This window comes from Paroedura picta, chromosome 16, assembly GCF_049243985.1.
Source record: "Paroedura picta isolate Pp20150507F chromosome 16, Ppicta_v3.0, whole genome shotgun sequence".
NCBI classification, from domain to species: Eukaryota; Metazoa; Chordata; class Lepidosauria; order Squamata; family Gekkonidae; genus Paroedura; species Paroedura picta.
This window is the reverse complement of record NC_135384.1, coordinates 24,776,297-24,792,860: the sequence shown is the minus strand read 5'-3', so window position 1 is coordinate 24,792,860 and position 16,564 is coordinate 24,776,297. Positions and strand designations below refer to the sequence as shown.

Genomic DNA, 16,564 nt, shown 5'->3' with positions numbered 1-16,564 from the left:
GATTGTGTCCAAGGCCACTGCACCCCCCCCCCCGCCCCAGATTTGCACCCAGCCAAATAAAATTCTCCCTCCAGGGCAGAATTCTGCAGTGTACGCGGCAGATATGCACCACGTCCCTCAATTTACATACATGATTCGGAGAAGGGCTCCTTGCTAAAACTTACTGAGCTATTGTTTGCTAGCACAGAGTGGGAATTCGAACTTGGATCCCCCAATTCTTAACCTGACACTCCAGCCACTCTATCACACTACTGATTCCGGGCTAGCCGGTTCACCTTGCCTCACAACGAGGCCACCTCCAGCTGCCCCGGAATCCGTGTTACGCAGGTAAGGGGAACAGGAAACCGACGTCCCATACCTCGGAGGAAGTGGAGAGGGAGTTTTCAATGCCAAAGCTGTTCTTGCTGGGGGGGCTCTTGCTGGCACTCAGGGAGTCACTGTTGCACGCTAGAGGAGAAAACAACAGGTCCATTGACATGTGCAGAGTACAGAAGCCCGGTTTGTCCTCACACCTCTTAGGGCAGGAGGGGCCAAGCAGTGGCTCTCCAGAGGTCCATGGACTACAATTACCATGAGCCCCTGCCAGCGCGCTGGCAGGGGCTCATGGTAATTGTAGTCCATGGACCTCTGGAGAGTCACCGCTTGGCCATCTTTGCCTCAGGGCTTCCAGACTGGGAGGCAGATTTGGACCATCCTTCTCGGTAACTTATTTATAGAATTGATTTGTCTGTTTACATGACCTACTGGTTAACAGAATCCGACCTGGCCTCCAAGAATTCCCCATGACAAAATGACAATGAAAACCCATATGTCTGCAATATTTAAAGGGATTATCAATTTCGCTCATCTGCCAGAAGGACGTCCACCCAACAGGCCTCCGCAATCTGCCTGAGTGTGCAGCAAAGAATCTCTCTCGTTTTGCAGACTCAAATGCCAGCTACCCCTGGGAAGGAGCGGGGTTCCTGTCTTACCATTGGGGGCCAGGATGTACTGGGCCTGGCTCACAGGGCCATTGCTGGTGGTGACCACAGGGAAAGGGACAGAGAGCTGGACGTTCAGGAGCTGCAGCCGTTCCTTCTTGGCGGCCAAAGTCATGATCTGCTCCTGGAGTCGCTGGTTCTCTTTCTGCAGTGAATGGAGCGCCTTGAGCATTTCTACAACTGCAGAAAACGTGGGGCGGAAGGGGGGAAGGGGCGGGGAGGGGGGGAAGCCAAATGGATTTGGGAGGAGAGGGGAGTTGGGGAGACAACAGCAGTGATAGGGTTAGAGTCGGGGCGGAAAGAAGACACACAGGTGTGCAAGAGAGCCAGCCTGGTGTAGTGGTGAGGCATGGCAGCTTCTAATCTGGAGAACCTGGTTTGATTCCCCGCTCCTCCACATGCAGCCAGCTGGGGAAACTTGGGCTAGTCACAGTTTTCTTAAGAGCTGTTCTTGCAGAGCAGTTCTCTGAGAGCTCTCTCAGTCCCACCTACCGCACAGGGTGCCTGTTGTGGGGAGAGGAAAGGAAGGCAATTGTAAGGCGCTTTGAGACTCCTTCGGGCAGAAAAAAGCGGGGTATAAAAACCATTTAAGAAGAAGAGTTGGTTTTTATAAGCCCTCCTTCTTCCTCAGTGGCGAGCCTGAATGGAAGTTTACAGACACTGCACAGCAGGGGTCCCCAGCCTTTTTCAAACCTCCAGACAACACTGGAATTCTGACCCGACATGGCCAGCACACCCACAGAATGGCTGCCATGAGTCACGCGGTGAGGAGCCCTGTGTTGTGAGGGAAGCTGCTGCCAAAGCAATCTTTTAAAAAGCCGATTCAATATCCAACGGCCAATCAGGAGCCTTGCTGGGAAAAGCCACACCTGACCCCGCCCATTTTCTAAATCCACTTGGTGGGCACCCCATGTCACCTGTGGGCACTGTGATGGGGACCCCTGAAATAGAGCCTCCTGCCAGAATTGGGGAGGGGAGAGAAATTGGTTTGTGCTTTGAGGGACAGCCGGATTTGCACAGTGCGGATTGGCTGGCCCCTGCTTCAATCACGAAGCTATTTCCTGCCTCGCTTTTTTTGGGTCAAAGCACAGCACTGATCATTGGCACTAGGATCTGTCACAAGCCCGCTTCCAAAGGCCCTGAAAGAACAATGAAAACCTAAAACAAAGCCCAAGTTATTTTTGAAACAGTGTGTGGGAGATCATTCACGAAAGAGCATGGAAAAAGCAGATCTCTGGCAGAGCAAGGATTCGAACTCAGGCCTCCCAACTCCTGGAGCAGTGCTCCAACCACTACATCATACAGATGTTCACCCACAGGCAGAGGGCCCTTCCCTTCGGACTCACTGTTTACGCCGGCCTCCCCGTTGCCCTGTTTCTCCAGGAGCTGCTCAATGTTTGGGGTTGCCTGAGGGACGTTCTCCAGAGCCCCACTGCCGGCCGACACGGTCTGGTCGAAGAGGGTGGGGAGGCTGCTGATGGGGGACCTGCAGGGAGGCCGGGAGGGGAGGGAAAAGACCCGTCAGAAGCATCCCTCCTTGTTCCGTGACAAACCATTCATTCTACCCATTCCACCCCAAGAATGCAAGGTGTCCCCCCCCTCTCCCCGGTCAGGCACTCAAAGACACAAATAAAAACCTTGAGTCTAAGATTGAGTGTTGCCAAAGTTTGCTTGTTTGAATAATCCAAACAAGAAAAATTCAACCCATTGGCTGGTACAAAAGCGTAATCTTTTTGGTTATAATTATTCCAATTTATTCTGTAGATATTGCCTTCATCTCTATGATGTACAAACATAAACCAAAACGGTTTTCAGATAAAGGAAAAAAACATTTCTTTTTCAATAGCCTGTTTTCAAAGTTGTTTTCTTCCTCAGTGGTATTTTATCTAAAACAGATCATTACAAAGTATTAGAAAATTAGAAAAAATATTACACATGTAATATTTCCTTGGATTAAGCTAGCAAACTTCCACCTACTTAAGACTGAGTCATATCCCAATGTTATTAAGTAATTCTAGTTTAATTCAAGGAAATATTACACCGTTTTGGTTTATGTTTGTACATCATAGAGATGAAGGCAATATCTATAATTATAATAATTATAATAATTATAACCAAAAAGATTACATTTTTGTATCAGCCAATTGGTTGAATATTTCTAGTTTGGATGATTCCATTTGGCCAGCCCTCTAGTATGCAGAAAGCTTGCTGATTTGGCATTCTGACATTCTCAGCTACAGGTTCAACCCTTTTAGATTTCTTCAGGTATTCCCTCCCCCCCCCTCCAGCCCTAAGAGCTAGAAACTTTCATTCCCTCTTTAAATGTAAGCTTTGATTCTGAAAATTCAGAAATGCAGCATACTTTTACTTCCCAGTGCTGTCTCTGCAATCGAATGGTCCTCAGGTAAGTGGGGGACCTGCAACGACTTGTGTGTGTGTATTTGTATGTGGGGAATCTCATTTTTCCCTCCCCCAGTACTGCACAATTTGGAAAGAAAAATAAGTGAACGTGGGAGGTTAATTTACCTTTCCTCCCCACCAGGCCCTGCGTAGCTGAGGGGCCACCTATTTGAATACATCCCTTGGAGAGCACTTGGATCAGCCAATGCTAACCGGCTGGACATCCCCAGCCCCAGAGAAGAATGCTTCTTATCTGGGGCTGAGGACCCACGGCTGCCCTTGACCAGAGGCAGGGGCCTTTTTCAGCCCTGGCGCCTACTTGGTGGAATGAGCTCCTGGGGAAGATCAGGGCCCTGACGGAACCTGGAGAGTCCCACGGGGCCTTTAAGAGGCTCTTCCGCCAAGCACATGGTTGAGGCCCATGGAAATACAGCTGGAACATCTGATCTGGCCCTCCCTCGTCCTTTCCTCCCCCTCCCTCCCTCCTCTATGGGGTCCGTGCTTCAAAACGTTTTTGTATTGTTTGATGTTTTAATGGTGTGCTTTCACTGAATATCCATGTTGATGTGACGGGTGGCACAGAAACTTTAAAATAAATAAATAAAAAATAAATTAACAGCTCCTGCCCCACATTGGGCGCCCCCAACTGAGAGCATGGGTTTTGCATGGTGGGGGAGTGGGAACGACAATTACCATCTCCAGCAACCGGCTTCATTCGTCAGGAAAACAGTATGCGGTAATCTTTAAGCCTTTCCTCCCCTGGTATTCATTCAACAGAAAAAAAAAACACTCCTGAACTCCTTTTACACCCCTGGAGGGAAAATACAGGTACCTCTATGTGCCTCATAGTGCCTATGTGCCTATGTGCCTATGTGTGAGGGTGGGTGGGCGTAAAGCTAGCTTACGGGAGTCTTTTTCCCATGAGAAAACGGCAAAGGGGGGGAAAGGAATGCAGCTGTTTGTACCAATTTGTAACCACCCCAAAAGCTGCATCTGAACTAAGGAAGTTATTGCAAACCATCACAAAGCAAGCCCTAGCGCCAAGCTCAACTCTCAAGACGTATATCTCACCCCACTCTTGAAAATGAATCAATGCCCTGGCCCCACCCCTTCCACCCCCAATTCCTGCCCCGCCAAGAAAAGAATCTCACATGGAAGAAAGGCTCTCTTGGGGTGATGACCCTCGGCAAGCAAAATTACAGTCTTCTATATCTGGTTCTGGAAGGGGAAATATAAACGAAGGGTTTGAGAAACAAACCAAACACAATTAGTAAACCTCCCCCCCCCCGGCCCCCAATCCTAGTTTCACCAACACTTCAGTGCTAGGAGTCAAACTATATATGATAATTCATGGCAACTTCATCCACATGCCGAGTGACAAACAGCGGTGGTCTGCCACTGCTTTCCTCTATTGGTTAAAACCTCCCTGCAAAACTGGAAGACGCCCATTGCCAGGTTGAAAGGATGTTGTGTTCCAACCCGCCACCAGGTGGCAGCCTAGCACAGTTACTGCGAAGCGTCTATTTTCCCAGGCGCATGCGCATGGCCCCTCGTGTTCATTTCCCTAAGACCCTCTGGCCCTGTTTCCGATGCTTAGCTACTGTACAATGCATAAACATTTACCGTACAGTACATACAGTTACGTCCAAATCCGCACACATTCATATTGTAAATAGTGGATTTTTTTGCTGTAAAAGAAGCACACTGGGAAACATTTTTCCATAACTTGCTCATCCCCATACATCTTGTCCACAATAAACAGATGGAGAAAGAATGCTACAGGGACAGGACAAAATGAACACTCTGACCAAGGGATCATTTTTTGGCAGAGTTCGTGCGACTTTCTGATTCGTGTACCTGTCTGGTTGTTCTCTGTTTGGTTCAGCAAGGGGTTGATGGACAGCCCAGAAGTGAGGGGGCTTCCAAAAATGTGCGAGGAGGGGAGGCTGAATGTCGGTCCCGCCAGCGAGAACACCTGGGCAAAGGGAAAAGACAAGGGAGAGGCGAGATAAATCCCAGCCTTCGAAAATAAAATACAACTTTCCCAAGATACCTTATACAAGCATTTGGTGTGTGTGTGTGTGTGTGTACTTCCCCTAACACTTGGTTCTGAAGGGATGTCAGTTATCCTTTACAAAAATGCAGCCCTTTCCTGCACATCAAAAACCTCAGGCAAGCTTGATCTCTGCTTGGTTTCAAGACAGAACAACAAATAGCAGAACACACTGGTCAGTGAAGCCAGGCGTTACATTAAGAGGTAGCCCTTTCTGCTCTGGATCATGCAGGGCCTGAGTTTATTGGTCCAAAGAAACAAGGACATCCTGCATTACAATTTCCTCACAGAAAATGAAACGGGAATTCCCAGTCCATAGCTCTAGGTAAAGCGTGAGCAGGAAATAAACATCCAGCAGAATGGAAATGCCAAACAGATTCCAGAATCAAACAGGGATCACAAACTTTGTTCATAAAGAGACCCTGTGTTAGGGTTCAATTCCAGGGGAAAACATAGTGAAGGAAATAAATATGTCAAAATGGGAGAGTTAGGGGCAGAGGCAATTAGCTGAGATCTAGTCCTTATCACTGCTCTCAGCATTCTACAATTAAAGGTATGTCAGCCTGAAAATCTCCCATTTTGACACATATGTTTCCTTCACTATGTTTCCCCTGGAATTGCACCTAAACAAAGGGTCTCTCTATGTGGATGATTTGGTTTTTTCAAGTCACAGCCAATCAACAGTGGGGCAGGAAGTGAGATCACAAGCCTCAGCCAATCAACAGTGGGACAGGAAGTGAGACCTCAAGGATTAGCCAATCATCAATGAGACAGAAAGTGAGATCACAAGCTACAGCCAATCTACACAGAGACAGAAAGTGAGAACACAAGTCAGCCAAACAACACTGAGATAGGGAGTGAGACCACAAACATTAGCTAATCAAAACTGATTCAGGAAGAGAGACCACATGGATCAGCCAATGAATCCTGAGAAAAGAAGAGGGAGCACAAGCCTCAGCCAATCAACACTGAGACAGGAAATGATATCACAAGCCTCATCCAATCAACACTGAGACAGGAAGTAAAAGCACAAGAGTCAGCCAATCAGCACTGAAACAGGAACTTAGATAACCAGCCACAGCCAATCAGCACTGAGACAGGAAGTGATAGCACAAACTCCAGCCAATCAGCACTGAGACAGGAAGTGATAGCACAAACTCCAGCCAATCAGCACTGAGACAGAAAGTGATAGCACACGCCCCACCCAATCAGCACTAAGACAGGAAGTGAGATCAACATGCTCAGCCAATCAACACTGAGACAGGGATAGCACAAGCCTCATCCAATCAACACTGAGACAGGAAGTAAAAGCACAAGACTCAGCCAATCAGCACTGAAGCAGAAAGTTAGATAACCAGCCACAGCCAATCAGCACTGAGACAGGAAGTGAGATCAACATGCTCAGCCAATCAACACTGGGACAGGAAATAAGATCACAAGCCTCATCCAATCAACACTGAGACAGGAAATGAAAGCACAAGACTCAGCCAATCAGCACTGAAACAGGAAGTTAGTTAACCAGCCATAGCCAATCAGCACTGAGGCAGGAAGTAAAAGCACAAGTCTCAGCCAATCAGCACTGAGACATGAAGTTTGATAACCAGCCACAGCCCATCAGCACTGAGACAGGAAAAGATAGCACAAGCCCCAGCCAATCAGCACTGAAACAGGAAGTTAGATAACCAGCCACAGCCAATCCGCACTGAGACAGGAAGTGATAGCACAAGCCCCAGCCAATCAGCACTGAAACAGGAAGTGAGATCAACATGCTCAGCCAATCAACAATGAAACAGGAAGTGAGACCAGAAGCCTCAGCCAATCAACACTGAGACTGGGTTTCTTTATAAACGAAGAGTGTGATCCCTTTTTCATTTTGGAATCTGGTAAACTTTTTCATTTTGCTGTTTGTTAAGCTTACGCTTTGAACAAAACTTTGTTGGTCTTAAAGTTGCCACTGGACTCAAACTTGGATTGGCCACTGTGTGAGACCGTACTCTGGTCTGACCCAAGCGGACTCTATTTATGTTCTCAGGCCAGATTTAAAATAACTAGTGATGGCACCTAAACTAAACTACAGCTGCCAGAGATTGAACCTGGGACCTTTGGCGTGCAAAGCAGATGCTCTGCCACTGATCCACACCTCCTCTACTTACCTGGGTTGTGGAGACAGAGGAAGAGGAGGCTGCTGGAATGGTGCTTGCGAAGGGCGAACGGGTGAGCTGGGGGAGTGATGACGTGCCTTGGTGACCCAGGAGGCTGGAGGAGAGGGGGGTGCTACACACAGTCCGGAGCACCCCACCCCCGTGCGAAATTGGGTCCTTGTTGCTCGTGTAGATCCCTGCAGCAAGAAATCCAAGCAGAACTTGAGGAGCAGCTGGACGCCAAGGAAAGGGTGTCTCCCTTGCCACTTGATCGCCCATTCAGAATTATCACATGCCTTCTGCCTCTGTCACCCTCCCTAAGCAAGGCATGCCTGTTATGGTCCCATTTTACAGATATAGAAAGCTTTCCCCGGTTCAAAGCCCGGACAAACAAACTTCTGTTTCTTGTACGTTATGCAGGATGCAGATTTTGTATTTTTCCTGCTTTCAAATCATGATGTACAGATTGCTGAGAAGAGGAATTATTTCCCTCCACCTAGCATGATCACAGAAACAGAGAGCTGGAAAGGTCATCTAACCCCCTGCCCAGTGCAGGAAATTCACAGCTACCTCCCCTGAACTTTCCCCCGTTGACCTCTGCCCTATGCCCAGAGGAAGGCCAAAAACCTCAAATCTGACCTCGAGGAAAATTTCTTCCAGAGCCCAAAGAGGCAATTGGCATTAACCTGTGCCACCGAGGAACCGCTCTAGCTGTCAGAAAGTTCACCCTAACTCTTCTGGGTCAACAGAAAACCACTCCACTCCATCCTCTACATCAGGGGTAGTCAACCTGTGGTCCTCCAGATGTCCATGGACTACAATTCCCAGGAGCCCCTGCTGGCAGGGGCTCCTGGGAATTGTAGTCCATGGACATCTGGAGGACCACAGTTTGACTACCCCTGCTCTACATGACAGCCTTCCAAATAATCAGAGATGGCTCTCATAGCACCACTCCGGCATCTCCTCTCTGGGCTAAGCCTGCCCAGCTCCTTCATCCTTTCCTCACAAGACTCGGTCTCCAGACCCCTCACCCTCCTCTGGATACGTTCTGGGCTGTCAACATCCTCCTTAAGCAGCCGTGCCCGCCCCTGAACTCAGGACTCCAAGACCAGACTAACCAGAGTAGAGTAAAATAACAGCAGCATTGGAAATATCCCCTGGAATCAGCACAACCGCCCTGGACAGTACCTGTGACGTCACTCGCGACCCAAGTTCCCCTCCTTGTGCCTCTAACTGTGACGCCAGCACAATTTAGAGAGGTGAGGCCAATCTAAAAGCAAGGTGACACTAGACTCAAACTTGGACTGGCCACGGTGCGAGAGAGATCATGCCCCTAAGCAGTTTGTGTATTTATTAGAAGCTTGATAAACCAACCCTCCCCAATAGGCTTGGGGTGGCGTACGACATTTTAAAGCTCTCCATAAATATAAAACTTCGTGTGGCAAAAGGAGTTAGACGGTCCCTCGGGTACCCTGTTCCCAAACCCCGTATGGCCCTAAACCATTACACCAAGATACCTACTTCAAGCCCCATCTCCCTACATTCCTTACACCTGTCTGCACAGGACACGCGTAGGTGTGCAGTTCAGGTACGTTTCATGTGTCCACCTAAACTGTTAATGTGCAAATGTAACACGCTGCATGAAATTGGCAAATAACGTCTCCCGGATGGTTCTCTCACGGGGAGAGCTCAACTTGGCTGCAATCCGCAGTACGTCAGAGTCTGTGAAAACAGGCAACCCGGATTGCCAGCTAACTGGTAGATCCACCTCTCCTTACACAATCGAGGAAAAGAAAGAAATGTACAGCCTGAGGTTAGGATTACGGGAGGGCTTTACAGCCCGGATTCTCCGTCTCTCCTCCTCGAGCTCCACCCCTGCCCTTAGGCCAGGAGAGCGAAGGTGGCTGTCACCAGGAAATCGAACAAGGAAATCAGAGTCCAGTAGCACCTTTAAGACCCACAACTGACTGAGGAAGAGGGCTTGCACTTGATAGCTCACGCCTTGAATGAATCTTTGTTGGTCTCAAAGGTGCTACTGGACTCTGATTTTATTGTGCTACTTCAGACCCACACGGCTACCCATTTGAATTAGGAAATCGAGTAAACGGCAGCTCCGCCCATCAGCTGCCTCTCCTCTCTCTCTCTCTCTCTCTGACCTCATTAGTAGCATCTGCAAACAAGCTGGCACAGAGATAGGCAAAACCGCTGCCCGTCTTGCCTTTCAGTTTCCTTCCCTTTAACCCTTTTTCTGCCACAGCTGTCTTTGACACAGCTAATTTCATTATTATTATTATTATTATTATTATTATTATTATTATTATTATTATTATTATTATTATTAAAATCGGACAGCTTCTACCATACACCTGGCAGTCTTCTCCACCGCGACCTCCCCGCTGCTCAGAGTTTCCAAAGAGGTACTGACCAATCTGCCATGAGATCACCATAGAATCATAGAGTTGGAAGGGGCCTCCTGGGCCATCTAGTCCAACCCCCTGCACTATGCAGGACACTCACAGCCCTATTGCTCATCCGCTGTCACCTGCCATCCCCTTGAGCTCTCCAGCCTCTGTTTAAAAATTTCCAAAGACTGAGAACCCACCACCTCCCGAGGAAGCCTGTTCCACTGAGAAACCGCTCTAACTGCCAGGAACTTCTTCCGGATGTTGAGATGGAATTTCTTTTGAATTAAGTTCATCCCATTGGTTCTGGTCCGTCCGTCCGGGGCAAGAGAGAACAACTCTGCTCCATCCTCTACATGGCAGCCTTTTAAATACTTGAAGATGGTTTTTAGGAAGGAAATTCTTGCCCTGTGAATGGGGTTTCACCCTGCAGTTCTTCAAGAACGTGGTCCTGGGAAAGGACTTCTCCTTCCCAAGCATGGAGGCCCTTCTCAACCAAGGGAGCTTTGGCTCTGGCGGAGAGGGCTTTGAACTCTCCAAATATCAGCAGCGAGATCAGAGCCCTGCGGGATTCAAAACGGTTCTGCAGGGCCCGTCAAACAGAACTGTTCTGACGGTTTCAGGAAACGATGACCCCTTTCTAATTGATCATTCAGTTATCAGAAGTTGACTTGGGTTTGATCTCTCTTTCTGCATGAAGAAAGGCTGATATAGAGGGAGTGCCTTCCAGATATGCGGAGAAATTATGTTTTGACTAAGAGAAGATTCTTGGCCGTTGTAACTTCACGTCCTTGATTGCCCCATATGGTCAAATATATATTTTTTTCTTGTATGAACAATGGATTTAAAGACGGTTCTCATACTTATTTATTTTTTTGCCTACTTTTAAAGTCACCAAAGAACCAGCGGCTGGCCTGTTCCCCTCCCCCGCCACCCTGTACCTACCAGATCCCAGAAGCGGGGATTCCAGACTGAGACTCGGAAGGCTTGCTGCATGGCTGAAGGACCGCGAGGATCCACCGATGCTCGAACTGACCAGCGACCCTCCGGAGAAGGGCGACGAAGAGGTGGCCGTGGAGCCAATCAGCTGAGCCCCAGGGGCCTCCTTGTTCTTGCTCCCTTTCGGCCTCCCCGGCCCGTGCTTGTTCTTCTTACTGGCCTTATGCTTCTTTTCCTTCAAGACTTCCCCCTCCTCCACGTTGAGGGCCGGCATCCGCTTGTGGTTGCTGCCCCCGCTGCCCCCGGGGGGGCTGGCGAGAGGGTTCGAGGCCTTGTAGTCCACTGGGGACGCATCGCGGCCCCTCTGCTGGCTGACGGCGGTCGTGGAGAAGCGCATGATGGACCCGAAGCCCGAGAAGATCACCTTCTGCTCAAAGACGTCGCCTTTCTGCCCTTCGTACAGCGGGGAGCAGTGGGCCGAGGAGGAAGAGGAAGAGGCGGGCTTGCGGTATTTCTCTTCCTCGGGCGGTGGCGGCAGCTGTGGCTGAGGCGGCTGATCGAGCTTGGGGAAGGTCACGAAGTCCTGGGAGAAGGGCAAGGAGCCGCCTGAAGCCCCTGCAAAAGGGAAGCGGAGGGAAATCCTGAAACCTCAGGCAGAGATGGGAGAGCCATCGCGGTCAATATAAGGACTGATTGGTAGGTGCCCGTGACGTCAAACGAAACCATGCATGTGGAGGAGCGGGGAATCAAACCTGGCCCTCCAGATTAGAGGTCATCACTCTTAACCACGACACCAACCAGGTGAACCGTGTAAACTTATTTAGGTTCATTTGGGTAAGAAAAGAGGGATGTAAACTAACAGATTTTACAGATAGGAAGGATGCAGAGGGCAAGGTGACAAGAAATAGCTACAGATTGTGTAGGCATTTCAAACCCAGCTTGTGAAGGAGCTAGAAAAGACCCTTAAGTGTGGTCTTTTGCTTAAGTTCCTGCTGAAGATGCATTTGATTCATACCACACTATTCCCCATTACTATGTATGGGTGTGAAAGCTGGACAATGAAGAAAGCCAACAGGAAGAAAGCAGATTCACTGGAAATGTGCTGGAGGAGAGTTTGACAGATCCCACGGACCACCCAAAAGACAGGTCAGTGGGTTCCAGATCAAATCAAACCTCAACTCTCCCTATAAGCTAAAATGGCTGAACTGAGGCTACTGTACGTGAAAAGACCAGTCACTGGAAATGACAACAATCCTAGGGAAAGCGGAAGGCAACATGAAAAGCGGAAGACCCAATGGGAGACGGATCGGAAGACCTGAGCAGGGCTGTTAATGACGGGACGTTTTGGAGAACGTTAATTCAAAGGGTCACCATAAGTTGTAAGTGACTTGACAGCACATAACACACACACACACACACACGAAGGCTAGAAACTTCCACTTTTTCAAGATGGGACCTGATTCTTCAAAAAGGCCCTGGGGACTTGGTTTCGTGTGCACCGTGGCCCATGGGGCCCTACCGGCTCTCCTACTTCCTTTTCACCCTTCACCTGTAGATGGGAAGGCACCGCTAGAAGAGGACGAGCTGAAACCGGTGGAGCTTTTCCCGCCTCCCGACTTCTTGGCCTTGTGGCTCGTGCCATGGCTCGAAGACTTTTTGCCTTTCACCTCTGCCCTGATGACCTCGGCGGGTTCTTTGCTGCTCTCGTGATGGTTGGTGGAGCTCTGCGGAAGAGAGCAGGGAACAAAGGGAGAGAGAACCTGTTAGCATCAACGTAGGCACATCCTGCCTATCAGGTGTGAGATCTTAACCAGGAACTTCTAGTTGAGGCGAGAGTTCTGACTTAATTTCAGCCCAATGGTTCTGATCCGACCCTCTGGGGCAACAGAAAACATCTCTGCTCCCATTTCTATATGACAGCCCTTCAAGTATCATCTCTTAGTCGCCTTCTCCCCTGGCTAAAACAGACCAAGCTCCCTCAACCTTTCCTCACACGACTCTGCTTCCTCTTCTGAACTCTAGAAGCTAAAATGGCTAAACTGAGGTTCATGTACTTTGGCCAAATGACGCAAAGACCGAAGGCAGCAGGAAAAGAGGAAGGCCGAATGGGAGATAGATTGACTTGGCAAAAGAAGCACCCGGCCTCAGTTTGCAAGACCTGAGAGGGCCTGCTAGAAATGGGATGTTTGGGAGAACATTCACTTCATAAATAAGTGACCTGACAACACCCCCTTCCCCCCCTCTCTCTCACGCACACAATGTTATCATGGTACAAAGGTAAAGCGCCGAAGGAACAGATGCAGAACTTCAAACACAAGAGCACTATGCTCCAATGAACACGAGAGCATGTTTGGTCAGGATGGGTGGTGACCCTTCCGTGGCGCCCCGAGGGATCTCCCTAGCTGCACAAGACAACCTTTCCCCTCCTCCTGCCATGCAGGAGGCCATGCAAGCGGACGGATAACCCGGATTAACAACACGCTCAGCCTCTTCGACTCTATTCCATTCAACCCAACGCTGTGCAACAGCTGGGAGCCCCACAATCCATTCCAGATGTGCCAGAGGTGCAGAGAGAGAAAGGTGGGAATCCAGAGCAGGAAGCCCTTTTGCCTCGGCCATGTAACTCCCGGCATGTCAAACGTAAGCCCTGCTGATTTATAAACTCGGAGGGACCTGGCGTAATCCACAGGAGGTCCCACATCTGCCGGAGCAAAGGGGAAGCTGAAAGAAAGGGAGGAGAGGGACTGGAGCACCAGGGGTCCTTGTGGCTCTCGAGGGAAAAGCACAGAGAGGGAGAGAAAGACAGAGAGCATTTGGACCTTACTCACTACTCTTCAGAAACAGAAGCTCCAGGGGTGTCTTTTCCCTTCCCACCTCCTCTCTTTGATGATCGATTTTGGACAGAGAGAGGAAGGGGACTCCCCCCCCCCAAGCCACTTCAAAAAGCCTTCTTTTCAGAGCACCGGGCCAAGAAGTGAATAATAATGTATTAATCCTGGGGAGAGGAAACTGGTGCAGAAAATTAATCTCAAGTGGAAAATTCATTACAATTGCAAGAAAGGGGAAGCACTGAAGTGGGGCGATCCAGATGTTTTAGGGGATTTTGACCATGGCTTTTTCATTTAGATTCACACAAAGAGGCCCATGTACTGGTGTGTGGGGGTGTGCCATTGCTTTGGCGAGAGAAGCCCCCTCTCTAACCATAGAAACAGAAATTTCAGCTATCCCACTAACACGAGAAATCTTAGTCCTTGTCTAATTTCCTCCATGGCTTTGAGATTTTCCAAGCCCACAGCGGCTCCCTGACCTGCACCCAACTGACCAGAAGTAAGGCACTCTATAAAAATCCTTCCCAATTTAGATTATTCCTCAAATGTTCCTTCTGCAAGCCAGGATCCTCCTGCTCATACGGAGTCACCTCTGCCTCCTCTCTGGCTGGTTCCTATCTTACGCTTACAGATTGTGTCTCTGGACAGCCGTTGCTGCTGAAAGGGTTTCTGCCTTAAGGAACAGTGTAAGGAATGAACTTTCTTAGCACCACCCAGCTGCCAGCCCCGAGCCTGTGGTGGCCCTATAGGGTTACAGCCTACAAGCCAGAGTGCTGACAACATCTGGGGTAACTTCAGTATGGGAATAAATGGTTCCAAAGCCCTGGTTGCAACCAGTTGGCTTCCATGTTTTTGGAAGCTCTGTCCTCTGACCTTCCCCAAAGGTGGTCTTCAGGCAGGTGCAGAAAGGAGGGAATTGGAATATTTGCCAGGTAGGGAGTGGCTCTGCAGGAGGAAAGGACTGAGGGGACTCCCCCATAAGTAGGAAGGAACAAAAAGGATAGGATTCCCACCCACCCCACACACAAGTCTTGCAGGTAAATTGTAAATAAATAAAAGTATTACTGAACAGCATTTATAAACACACAAAACCCAACCAAACAACTGATAGGAAAAACTCCACAATTACTGGAGAAAGTGTGTAGAGAAAAGATGCAAAACATCCAGATTGGTTCATGGAACATCAGGGCGGGAGCTATTACCTCAGAGAGCTAATAGAACCTCCATGTTCTGAGGCAGGATACCTGACTAGCTGCTGTATGGAAGAAAAGGAGACTCTCTTCAGTCTTGTGAGTTTCCCAGGGTATCTGGCTAGCTACTTCAGGACACAAAATGTTGGACAACAAGGGCTCATGCTTATGATCTCCTAATGTTCTTGCTAAAACTACTGTCTTCTTGCTTTTGAGAGAAGAATTTTAGACACCCCACACATATAGATTCTTGAATATGATTGGCATATGATATTTTGTTTGGATGATATATTCTCCAAGCATCTTCATATACTTTAAGACATTTCCCAGCAATTCTTATATTTAATACACCATCCATATGCCACATTGTTAACATTTTACCTTCTTGAAATCTGATATAACTTGAAAGAACTTTTCGTAGAATTTGTTTTGACCATTATTTGGGGCATAAATTGTTGCTAATGTCCATTTTTGACCTTTCAGTGACTTAATCTTCACAAGCAAATATCTTCCTTTCGGGTCATTTGGTTGTTCTATTACTTCCAAATTTGGATTTTTCTGAACTATATAATAACATCTTTCTTTTTATTCTTTGCAGGCGTACCCAAGCTCTCTCAATTTAATACCATTTCATGTTCCTTTTTAATACGGGCTTCCTGTACGCCGATAATATTCAGTTCTTTTACTTTCATTGATTAAAGATTATTGCACTTTTGGTCGATGCATTCAGCCCAGTCAAATGAGCTGATTTTTAAATCCACCCTGGTTTTTATTCCTTTTTCTTCCCTTTCCCTTTTTGTTTTGGTAATCACCCTTCTGCTGGTGTAGATTTTACTTTTTGCTCTTCGGATCTTGCTCTTGAAATATTTATATTGCTTTCCTATTCGCCTGAAGTGGTTCCCTTCTATGTATACTCAAGATAGTCTTTTTCGTTTTTGTGTGTGCAAAGGAAACGAAGATATCCTGTGGTAATTTATTTACATTGCGCAAGCCTTGATCTTGTGTTTATTTTGTAGATTTGATCTGCTTCTGGGAAACCTTGTACCTTGTTGCTTCCCCCCCCCCTTCAAATAGTAGTTCTGTAAAATGTATTATGGAGTATTACATTTTATATATTTTATATATGCCTCTTATATTTTTAAACAGATTTTAAGAATATAAAATCTCTACGTTTACATTTTATATTTTTAAAGTAGAAAAGAAATGTGATATCTGAATAACATTTCTATTTTTAAAAAAGAAGGGCTCTTGGTCTGTTACACAAAATCATGGTGGTACTGTGTGTGTTAACAGCCTATTGTGGCGCAGGGTGGTAAAGCAGCCGACATGCTGTCTGAAGCTTTGACCATGAAGCTGGGAGTTCGATTCCAGCAGCTGGCTCAAGGTCGACTCAGCCTTCCAAGGTTGGTAAAATGAGCACCCAGCTTGCTGGGGGGTAAAACGGTAAGGACTGGGGAAGGCACTGGCAAACCACCCCTTATTGAGTCTGCCAAGAAAATACTAGAGGGCATCACCCCAAGGGTCAGACATGACCCGGTGCTTGCACAGGGGATACCTTTACTATGTGTGTTATATATGGCCAGGAGGGTAGACGTGACTTAAATATGCATTGAGGAATAGCGCTACAGAAT

The 16,564-nt window shown here is 48.0% G+C and overlaps 1 protein-coding gene across 4 annotated transcripts in view; it reads right to left on the bottom strand.

The window, feature by feature from the left end:
- Nucleotides 1–16,564, bottom strand: part of MLLT6 (MLLT6, PHD finger containing) — a 75,037-nt gene that overhangs the window by 7,407 nt on the left and 51,066 nt on the right. For 3 of the 4 annotated variants that reach the window (XM_077314217.1, XM_077314218.1, XM_077314220.1), the window contains 8 exons: nucleotides 12,465–12,639; nucleotides 10,922–11,530; nucleotides 7,587–7,771; nucleotides 5,238–5,355; nucleotides 4,532–4,598; nucleotides 2,327–2,466; nucleotides 972–1,160; nucleotides 359–447 (listed from right to left, as the gene is read on the bottom strand). In XM_077314217.1, the coding sequence (XP_077170332.1) occupies nucleotides 359–447; nucleotides 972–1,160; nucleotides 2,327–2,466; nucleotides 4,532–4,598; nucleotides 5,238–5,355; nucleotides 7,587–7,771; nucleotides 10,922–11,530; nucleotides 12,465–12,639 (1,572 nt within the window). The remainder of the gene's footprint in view (nucleotides 1–358; nucleotides 448–971; nucleotides 1,161–2,326; nucleotides 2,467–4,531; nucleotides 4,599–5,237; nucleotides 5,356–7,586; nucleotides 7,772–10,921; nucleotides 11,531–12,464; nucleotides 12,640–16,564) is intronic. The other variant, XM_077314219.1, reaches the window with a different exon arrangement.